Raw genomic sequence first — 10902 nt, forward strand, 5'->3', positions numbered from 1 at the left:
GCGAAACTCCGTCTCAAAAATAAAAAGACACAATAATTTAGAAAACATCATTGAAGCTACCAAAACTTGATGATACCCTCTCATCTTTGAGGAAAGCTTTCTAAAATAACCCATTGCTGATTAAATGGTAGATGCTACTAAACCAAAGGGCATAACAGTTAAAAAGGGTTGTACTGAAGCTCAATCTCTAAGACAGAATAGTGCTATGCAGCTAACCAAAACTGTAGGATAAACACAGAACTACAAGGGGTGGATGAGTGTAGATACCTTCATACACACACGTATGTATTTTTGCATTGGTTGTTTGTTGTGATTGTTGTTTTTTATCGAGATGAAGTCTCACTGTGTTGCCCAGGCCGGACTTGAACTCCTGGGCCCAAGCGATGTTTCTGCCTCAGCCTCCCCAGAAGCTGGGACTACAGGCGCACATCACTGTGCTTGGCTTACATGTGTTTTTTTGTTGTTGTTGTTTTGTCACCCAGGCTGGGGTGTAGTGGCACAATCACAGCTCACTGCAGCCTTAACCTCCTGGGCTCAAGTGATCCTCCTGCCTCAGCCTCCCAAGTAGCTGGGACCACAGCAGTAAACCACCACACCCAGCTCATTTTTGTATTTCCTTTTTTTTATAGAGACAGGCATTTGCCATGTTGCCAAGCATGGTATCGAATTCCTGGGCTGAAGCAATCCTCCCACCTCAGCCTCCCAAACAAAGAGCTGGGATAACAGGCATAAGCCACCGAGCCACTGCGCCCAGCCTCACATGCGTTTTTAATGAAACATTTAAATCTAAGTTTTCTTTTTTCTTTTCTTTTTTTTTTTTTTGAGACAGAGTTTCCCTCTTGTTGCCCGGTCTGGAGTGCAATGGCGAGATCTCGGCTCACCGCAGCCTCTGCCTCCCGGGTTCAAACGATTCTCCTGCCTCAGCCTCCCGAGTAGCTGGGACTACAGGTGCGCGCCACCATGCCCAGCTAATTTTGTATTTTTAGTAGAGATCCGCCCACCTCGGCCTCCCAAAGTGTTGGCATTATAGGAGTGAGTCACTGCACTTGGCCAAATCTAATTTTTCAATAACTGAAACACAAAGGGAATTTGGACTAGTGAAGTTTATCAGAAAATAATCCCAACCTCAAGGTCTTCAGAGAGAAGAGAAGAATGCGTTGCCTTTTGAGCCATTTCCTGAAGCTGTAGTTGGGTCTTTTGGAGAGCAGTTTGGCATTCCATTTGGTTGGATTCAAGAGATTTTACCTTCTTCGTGAGTGACCTGATTATTTCAGTTCTTTTATGTAGTTCACCTGAGGGAAAGTTCATCAATAATTTGTAGTCAGACCTTCAGCTTAAAATGCATTATTTTCAAAATGTGTGGTTAAAAAGTAAAAGTGTGCCAGAGAATTTTTAAAAAGACAATCTTCTTTTAAAACCTTTTATTCTGAAATGCACAGTATCACCCCTAATCAAGAAACAGAACTGTGAGCAACTGGAAGCCTCTGGAGGTCACTTCCTGAACATAATCTCTCCAGTTTCTACTTTCCCAGCCATGACCGTGATCTTCGAGTAATCACTTCCTAGCTTTTCATTACAGTTTTACCATGACCACATGCCTCAAAATTATAGTTTAATTTGAACCATATAAAAATGGAATCATATTCTGAGAATTCATCTGTTTGCTTTTTTCGCTTAAGATGATGATTCTGAGATTCGCTCAGTTAACTTGTGTTTGTACACTAACATTGCCAGGTAATATTCCACTGAATGATTACACCAAAGCTTATTAAAGCTTATTTCTGTTTTCTTTCTTTTTTTTTTTTGGTGAGACAGAGTCTCCCTCTATTGCCCAGGCTGGAGTGCAATGGCACGATCTCGGCTCACTGCAACCTCTACCTCCCAGATTCAAATGATTCTTCTGCCTCAGCCTCCCAAGTAGCTGGGACTACAGGCGAGCGCCACCACGTCCAGCTAATTTTTTTGTATTTTTAGTAGAGACTGGGTTTCATCATATTGGCCAGGATGGTCTCCATCTCCTGACCTCGTGATCCATCCACCTCGGCCTCCCAAAGTGCTGGGATTACAGGTATGAGCCACCACGCCAAAGGTTATTTCTAATATTGATGATCAGTTGGGTTATCTCTACTTTGCAGCTGTGATAAACAATGCTGCTCTGAATATTCTTTGACACACATCTTTTTTTTGAGATGGAGTCTCGCTCTGTAGCCCAGGCTGGAGTGCCGTGGTGTGATCTCAGTTCACTGCAACCTCCGCCTCCCAGGTTCAAGCAATTCTCCTGCCGTAGCCTCTGGAGTAGCTGGAACTACAGGTATGAGCCACTATGCCCGGCTAATGTTTGTATTTTTAGTAGAGACAGAGTTTCACCATGTTGGCCAGGTTGGTCTCGAACCCCTGACCTCAGGTGATTCGCCTGCCTTGGCCTCCCAAAGTGCTGAGATTACAGACGTGAGCCACAGCGCCAGGCCTTTTTACATGCATCTTGGTGCATATTTTCAAGAGTTTCTCGAGAGCCTTGCTTCTCAAAATGTGGTCCCTGGACCAGCAGTGGCAGTGGCATCGCCTGGGATGCCTGTTAGAAATGCAGACTCTTGGGCCCCAGACCTACTGTATCAGAATCTAAATTTTAACAAGCCCTTTAAGTGATTTTCGTGTCTATTATAGGGTGAGAATATTCTAGAAGTGGCTTTGCTGGGCTGTAGGATATGCACATCTTCAGCTTCACCAGATACTGCCAAACGATTTTGCACACGAGCAGTAACAACTGACTCCCGCCAGCAGCGTCTCAGCTTTCCCTTGGCACCATACTTTACCAAAACCCGATAATTTGTGCCAGGCTGGTAAAGGTAAAATAGCATCTCAATTTGGTTTTCATTTGCATTTCCCTAATTACTAATGAGAATAGGAAACTTTTTATATATTTATTGGCCATTCAATTTTCCTCTTTCCATGAGGTGCCTATTCAAATCTTGCTCATTTTAAAATAAAATACTGATGGCTACGTGTAATGTGGATTACATATGTTATATGTATGTATCTTTGTTCTTTTAACATGTTTATATAAGAGCCATAAGATGTTAGACTGCATTTAATCAGCAACCATGTTAAACGCTGTGTGTGTATACGCGTGTGGGTGTGGTCAGAGTAAAACCAGATGGTCATCAAAGAAACAAAAAAAAGAACATATTTGGGTTTTTTGTTTGTTTCTTTCTTTGTTTTGACACAGAGTCTTACTCTGTTGCCCAGGATGGAGTGCAGTGGCGCGATCTCGGCTCACTGCAACCTCCACCTCCCAGATTCAAGGAATTCTCCTGCCTCAGCCTCCTGAGTAGCTGGGACTATAGGCGTGCACCACCATGCCCTGGTAATTTTTGTATTTCTAGTAGAGATAAGGTACACCATGTTGGCTGGGCTGGTATCGAACTCCTGACCTCAAGTGATCGGCCTGCCTCAGCCTCCCAAAGTGCTGGGATTAAAGGCATGAGCCACCGTGCCCCACCAAAAATGATAGATTTGGATTGTCACATTTACAGAATCCTTTGAGTAATGTTAAGTAAAAAAAGGTTATCTTTCTATTACACAGATCTAGTGTTTTCTCCTCTAATGCCTTCTAGTAACAATCTAGATTCAATGGAACATTCAGATTTAGGGCAGCACTAAAGGAATGACAGAATGAAAATATGGTATCATATTTGATATGATACCAACTTTTTGCAACCATTTTTGAGACAGCTATATATATATATATATATATATTTTTTTTTTTTTTTTTTGAGACAGGGTCTTGTTCTGTCCCCCAGGCTGGAGTGCAGTGGCGCAATCTTGGCTCACTGCAACCTCCACCTCCCGGGTTCAAGTGATTCTCGTGCCTCTGCCTCCCGAGTAGTTGAGATTACAGGTGTGCACCACCACACCCAGCTAATTTTTTGTATTTTTAGTAGAAGTGGGGTTTCACCATGTTGGCCGGGCTGGTCTTGAGCTCCAGAGCTCAAATGATCTACCAAAGTGCTGGGATTACAGGTGTGAGCCACTGTGCCTGGCCAGACAGCTATAATTTTAAAAGATGACCATTTTAGGAACTTAAGATCAAGTTCAATACAAAAAGCTTAAAATCTTTCAGCTTAGTTTAAGAGAAATGGCTAGTCATATGGCATCTTCATTCATACTGTTGTTCAAAACTTCAGCTTCACCACTGGTGCTCACCCCATGTTAACTGGAGCTCTATCCAGCCCCCTTTTTATACTGAAATACTTTGCTTGTCCTACTTTATTTGAATGTGTCTGTCCCATTGTCACTGTTCATAAAGTCCTCCTGTCTCCAATGAGCCTAAACTTGAGGACAGCAGGGGTTGCAGTCTTTACTTCCTCTCTGTCTTCCCCATGAGCCCATCAATGTGTTAGCACAAAGGAGTGCATAACTGTTGTCACTGAATGTATTTCTGACCTTCTAATTTGCTGCAACGTTCTTCCAATGTCAGCACTTTCTGCCGATCCTCTTCCCATGAAAGAAGCTGTTGCTGGTGCACTGCAACCATGTCATTGAGCTCTTTATCTCGATCTTTTAATTCTCCAATGAGCAACTGCAGCTCCTTCCGTTGTTTCTCAATAGTGGAAATCTCAACTTCTGACCCGATGTTCTAAACATAGAAAGCGGTTTCACATCAAAATAGAATGAAATCACTAACAAATCAGCCAAAGTCAATTTTCCAAATAAGTATATCTTCTTTTGCTGCCAGTTCCTAGTTCAATTAAGTTTCAAGTTAATAACATGGCAGCAAAGATTATGTATCCTTAAAACATATTCAAGTTAAAACCTACCATGCACTCTGCCTCTCTACAATTTTCTGTCATGCCATACGTGCCATACCTAAAAAGTGGGACTGTTTCTAAAACCCGCTGGGTAAACAAATAAACCTATTTCTGCACTTTTTCTTCCCCTTTGCCAACAACCCTTTTCTCTGCCAGTCAATAACATTATCTCCCACCTTGCCCCAGCAATTTGAGTAACCAAGTACAGGTTAAACATGAAAGTGGCCAGGTGTGGTGCCTCACACCTATAATCCCAGCACTTTGGGAGGTCAAGGTGGGTTGATCACCTGAGGTCAGGAGTTTGAGACGAGCCTGGCTAACAGGGCAAAACCCCATCTCTACTAAAAATACAAAAATTAGCTCAGTGTGGTGGCACATGCCTGTAACCTCAGCTACTCAAGAGGCTGAGGCAGGAGAATTGTTTGAACCCTGCAGGCGGAGGGTGCAGTAAGCCGAGATCACGCCATTGCACTCCAGCCTGAGTGACAAGAGTGAAACTCTATCTCAAACAAACAAATAAACAAAAAAACCAAAAAACAAAAACCATGAAATAGTTACTGTTTAAATGTAAATGATTCTTACTAAAGAATGGGAATTTTAGTCTATAAAAAGAAAATTAAGTCTTCCAGTATTCAATATTCATGACAACTACAACATCTAAGGCATCTATACATACTCAATCTATTAAGGACAATTTAATATTGTAACTGGTCCAAATACAACATACGTAATTAAAAACCAAATTCTGAAAGGAAATTTTTCACATATACCCAAAGACAATAGTATGATAAACTCCCATATACTCAGTACCTAGGTTCTACCATTATCGAGATTTCACTACAGCTGCTTCAATTTCCTTTTCTTTTATTGATTAAAAAAATACCATTTCACCCTTACATCCTTCAGAATGCATCTCTAAAAATGAACATTTCCTATATAACCATGATGCCATTTTTATACCTAACAATATTATCTATTAATACAATAATTCCTTTTAAGTATACAGCATTTGAAAGTCTAACAAGCTGGTCTGACCAAATTGTGATCTCAGAATTAGCCACTTAGTGGCTACATAACCTCGGGCAAGTTACTTAACTTCTCTAAGCATTAGTTTCCTCACCTGTAAAATTATAGCAATGGCATTTTAACATCTTGGAGTGATGAATATTAAACAAGACAAACTCTGTAAAGTACTGAGCACAAAGCCTGGCCCGTAGTAATCACTCAACAAACATCAGCTCTCATTAACACTGTAAACCACATTTCAAATCATGGTGCTGTCCCTGCCTATGCAATAAAGAACTAAAAGTGTTACTTTAATAGAGTTCCACCTTAAAGACAGTAATTAAAAGTTCACCAGTGGCCCTTTGTACTCCCTTACTGCTTTTTGAAAAATAAGATTTGTAAATAAACAAGAATAACGAGGGGGGCTCAGTGGGTCACACCTGTAATCCCAGCACTTTGGGAAGCCGAGGTGGGCAGATCACCTGAGGTCAGGAGTTCGAGACCAGCCTGGCCAACATGGCGAAACCCTCTCTCTACTAAAAATACAAAAATTAGCTCGGCATGGTGGTGGGCGCCTGTAGTCCCAGCTATTTGGAAGGCTGAGGTGGGAGGATCGCTTGAACCTGGGAAGCAGAGGCTGCAGTGAGCCGACATTGTGTCACTGCTGCACTCCAGCCCTGGGGACAGAGCCAGATCCTGTCTCAAAAATAAATAAGAATGATGAATAAATTACAGTTACTAGTCTTAAAAAGGAAAATGGAATTTGGAGTCAAGGGATTTCAAGTCCCAAGGCTTGAATTCCAGTGTTGGCTTAGCCCTTCATTCATGCATTCAACAAATAATTTATTGAGCGCCAGTGGCTGGGCCACAGCCCGACAGGCAAGGAGCACATATTCCACTCCAGGAAAACAGGCAGTAAGCCGAGTATACAAAGGCAGGTCGTCTTACACTGATGGACGCGAACCTTGGGCAAGCCCACTTCCAGACTTTTTCATACAGTGGAGCTGTGAGAGAGCTCCTTTCTCTACTCGCCAGGTTGTGTAAATTAAGGACACCCAGCGAGGTAAATGGGAAAGCAGCTCCCTAGACGCCAATCGTCCTCCTTAAACAGTAAGCACCAGGTACGCGCTACTCTGTGACCTGAGCTGAATAACAAGGTGTTATTGGGTTAAGGAAACGGTCGTGACACCGTTTTCCTCTATGTCCAGTGTATTGTTTCACTTTTTTTTTTTTTTGAGACGGAGTCTTGCACTGTCGCCCAGGCTGGAGTGCAGTGGCGCGGTCTAGGCTCATTGCAAGCTCCACCTCCCGGGTTCACGCTATTCTCCTGCCTCAGCCTCCTGAGTAGCTGGGACTACAGGCCACCACGCCCGGCTAATTTTTTTTGTATTTTTAGTAGAGACGGGGTTTCACCGTGTTAGTCAGGATGGTCTCAATCTGACCTCGCGATCCGCCCGCCTCCGCCTCCCAAAGTGCTGGGATTACAGGCATGAGCCACCACGCCCGGCCTGTTTCACATTTTAAGTAGACACCGTTCTTGAGAAGCAGTAGATTTCGACCAATGTGCACCGTTGCAGCGGCGCCCAGCCGCGCCCGGAACCGCCGCTCACCTGGCGTCCGGCAAGGAAGGCTGCCGCAGGGTTCATAGGTGTTTTCTCCGCCCCCGGAGAAGGCCGGTGTGGACGGCGTCACCTTAGAAACGCCATCGGCGCGCCTGCCCCGAGCGGCGGGGGCGAGCCCGGAGCCCCGGAGCCCCGCGCCTTAGGCCGTCCCCCGCCCCGCACCTCAACCGCCTGCCTGGCGCCCACGCGGCGTCCGCTCGCCGGGGCTTGGAGCTCCCACCCAGGGTTTCCCGGCTGCAGCCCCGCCGCGCTGGTGGGCGCTGTTCTTCCACCTCGGAGACTGGGGGCTCCCAAGTGGCTCAGGCTGAGTATGGACGCTTTTTGCCCACGCCCGAGGCTCCGGCGCTGGAAGGCCTCAAAGAACCGGCTCTTCATTACCGAGGGAATGAAGAAGTGAATAAAGGCTGCTGCGCCGCCCCCAGCACCCTGGTTTATTACATTTGAATTGCTCACTCCCCTATCTTCCATCTTCACCCTAATAACCGTGAGCTCGGCAGTGCTCGCTCCTGTGTAGCTGGCTCCAAGAACAGGACCTGACACTCGAATGCGTGGAGGCAGAGCCCAGCCCTCGGGGATAACAGCTGCGAGCCACCCTAGCACCTTTGATACTTTAAACCAAGAATCACAGATGAAGAGGGGGAAATTGATTTTGGGGGGCTCCTGAAAAGCAATGAGGAAAACCACGGTACTTTGTCCTGACAAAATCTACGATATTCTAGGTTGAATCTAAGCTTTTTCACCTGTCCTTCCATAGTCACCTCTTCATCCCCCTTTCACTCTTCCTAAAATGTGGGAACGGGACTAGGAAAAAATAAGGCTTATCACACTTCAGCCCTGGCTGCCCATCCCTGAATGCTTAACTCCTCAGACAGCAAGACAATTACTAAATACGGTCTTACAGGGTTTCAACTTTACTTTTTGGTTGAATATGAAATAGCAAAACATGCCCTTGTGTTCAAAAAAGACAATCTGAAAATGGAAAAACAAAATTAAGATTTCTTACTTTGAAGCTTTACTGACAGGCTCATGTTTGGGAGACCAAGACAATGTCTTAGAATTTAAAATCAAGAAAGCTGGGCGCAGTGGCCTGTAATCCCACCACTTTGGGAGGCCAATGTGGGAGGATCTCTTGAGCTCAGGAGTTCACCCATCTCTAAAACACATTTTTTTCCTTCACCCTTGTCGCCCGGGCTGGAGTGCAATGGCACAATCTCGGCTCACTGCAACCTCTACCTCCCGCCTCAAGCAAATCTCCTGCCTCAGCCTCCCGAGTAGCTGGGATTATAGGTGCCCGCCACCATGCCAGCTTTTTTGTATTTTTAGTAGAGATGGGTTTCACCACGTTGGCCAGGCTGGTCGCGAACTCCTGACCTCAGTTGATCCACCCACTTTGGCCTCCCAAAGTGCTGGGATTACAGGCATGAGCTACTGCACCTGGCCAAAAAATGATTTTTTTTTTTTCAGAGGGAGTTTCACTCTTGTTGCCCATGCTGCAGTGCAATGGCTTGATCTCAGCTCACTACAACTTCTGTCTCCCAGGTTCAAGCGATTCTCCTGCTTCAGTCTCCCAAGTGGCTGGGATTACAGGCATGCACCACCGCGCCTGGCTAATTTTGTATTTTTAGTAGAGACGGGGTTTCCCCATGTTGGTCAGGCTGGTCTGGAACTCCTGACCTCAGGTGATCCACCTGCCTTGGCCTCCCAAAGTGCTGGAATAGGCATGAGGCACCTTGGCTGGCATAAAATTTTTTTTAAAGTTAACTGGGCGTGGTGGTGCACTCTTCTGGTTTCAGCTACTCAGGAGGCTGAGACGGGAGGATCACTTGAGCTGGGAGATGGAGGCTCCAATGAGCTGTGATCATGCCACTGCACTCCAGCCTGACCGACAGTGAGACCCTGACTCAAAAAACAAAAACAAGGCCAGGCGTGGTGGCTCATGCCTGTAATCCCAGCACTGAGAGGCCGAGGTGGGCGGACCATGAGATCAGGAGTTCGAGACCAGCCTGGTTAATATGGCAAAACCATCTCTACTAAAAATACCAAAAAAAAAAACAACAACAACAAAAAACTAGCCAGGTGTGGTGGTGCGTGCCTGTAGTCCCAGCTACTCGGGAGGCTGAGGCAGGAGAATGGCTTGAACCTGGGAGGCAGAGGTTGCAGTGAGCCTAGATTGCGCCACACCACTCCAGCCTAGGCAATAGAGGGAGACTCTGTCTCAAAAAAACCAAAAAAACAAAAAAACCCACCACCACCACCAGAACCCAAAACCAAATAGCCAATAAACACAAAAAGGTGGTCTACTTCCCTGATCATCATGGAAATGCCAATAAATAAATAAACAAAGCAAATTCTGAGTAGTTGCTAAAAACAGCCTAGCAGTAGATGACTGCAGTAAGTTGGTGGTGATGAGATGTAAAGGAATGTGGGTTGAATGTCAATTTTTGAAGTCAGGAACGTTTTAATTCATGTTTCTTAGGTTTCACCATCGTAAGACTTGGTATTTTTGGCTAGGCGCGGTGGCTCACGCCTGTAATATCAGCACTTTGGGAAGGTGAGGTGGGCGGATCATGAGGTCAGGAGATCAAGACCAACCTGGGGAAAACGGTGAAACCCTGTCTCTACTAAAAATACAAAAAAATTAGCCAGCCGTCGTGGCGGGCACCTGTAGTCCCAGCTTCTAGGGAGGCTGAGGCAGGAGAATGGCATGAACCCGGGAGGCGGCGGAGCTTGCAGTGAGCGGCGATCGAGCCACTGCACTTCAGCCTGGGCGACAGAGCGAGACTCCATCTCAAAAAAAAAAAAAAGGCTTGGTATTTTTCTAGAAAGTCCTCAAGTGCCATTGTTCACCAGGCAACCATGTGTAACACTGAAGTAAAAATATGTGTACCGGCTGGGTGCAGTGGCTCACACCTATAATCTGAACGCTTTGGGAGGCCGAGGTGGGAGGATAGCTTGAGCTCAGGAGTTTGAGACCAGCCTGGACAACATAAGGAGACCCCCTAACTCTATAAAAAATTTTAAAATTGGCTGGGCACGGTGGCTCACGCCTGTAATCCCAGCACTCTGGGAGGCCGAGGTGGGTGGATCACAAGGTCAGGAGATTGAGACCATCCTGGCTAACACGGTGAAACCCCGTCTCTACTAAAAATATAAAAAATCAGCTGGGCGTGGTGGTGGTCACCTGTGGTCCCAGCTACTCGGGAGACTGAGGCAGGAGAATGGCGCGAACCCAGGAGGCGGAGGTTGTAGTGAGCCGAGATCGCGCCACTGCACTCCAGCCTGGGTGACAGAGCGAGACACCGTCTCAAGAAAAAAAAAAAAAATTAAAAATTAGCCGGGTATGGTGGTATGTGCCTTCAGTCTCAGCTACTCCAACAGCTGAAGTGGGAGGATCACTTGTGCCTGGGAGGTCAAGGCTGCAGTGAGCTGTGATCACAGCACTGCATTCCAGCCTGGGCAACAGAGCG

The 10902-nt window shown here is 45.8% G+C and overlaps 1 protein-coding gene across 3 annotated transcripts in view; it reads right to left on the bottom strand.

Annotated features, from left to right (window-relative positions):
- Positions 1 to 7917, bottom strand: part of CCDC62 (coiled-coil domain containing 62) — a 55752-nt gene extending 47835 nt beyond the window's left edge. For 2 of the 3 annotated variants that reach the window (XM_033220270.1, XM_033220268.1), the window contains exons 1-3: positions 7424 to 7917; positions 4444 to 4636; positions 1126 to 1292 (exon numbers count right to left, since the gene is read on the bottom strand). In XM_033220270.1, coding sequence (XP_033076161.1) covers positions 1126 to 1292; positions 4444 to 4636; positions 7424 to 7459 — 396 coding nt within the window. In that variant the 5' untranslated portion in view covers positions 7460 to 7917. The remainder of the gene's footprint in view (positions 1 to 1125; positions 1293 to 4443; positions 4637 to 7423) is intronic. The other variant, XM_033220269.1, reaches the window with a different exon arrangement.
- Positions 7918 to 10902: the final 2985 nt, after the last annotated feature.

Source organism: Trachypithecus francoisi, unplaced genomic scaffold (assembly GCF_009764315.1).
Source record: "Trachypithecus francoisi isolate TF-2019V2 unplaced genomic scaffold, Tfra_2.0 Lachesis_group11, whole genome shotgun sequence".
Taxonomy (NCBI): Eukaryota; Metazoa; Chordata; class Mammalia; order Primates; family Cercopithecidae; genus Trachypithecus; species Trachypithecus francoisi.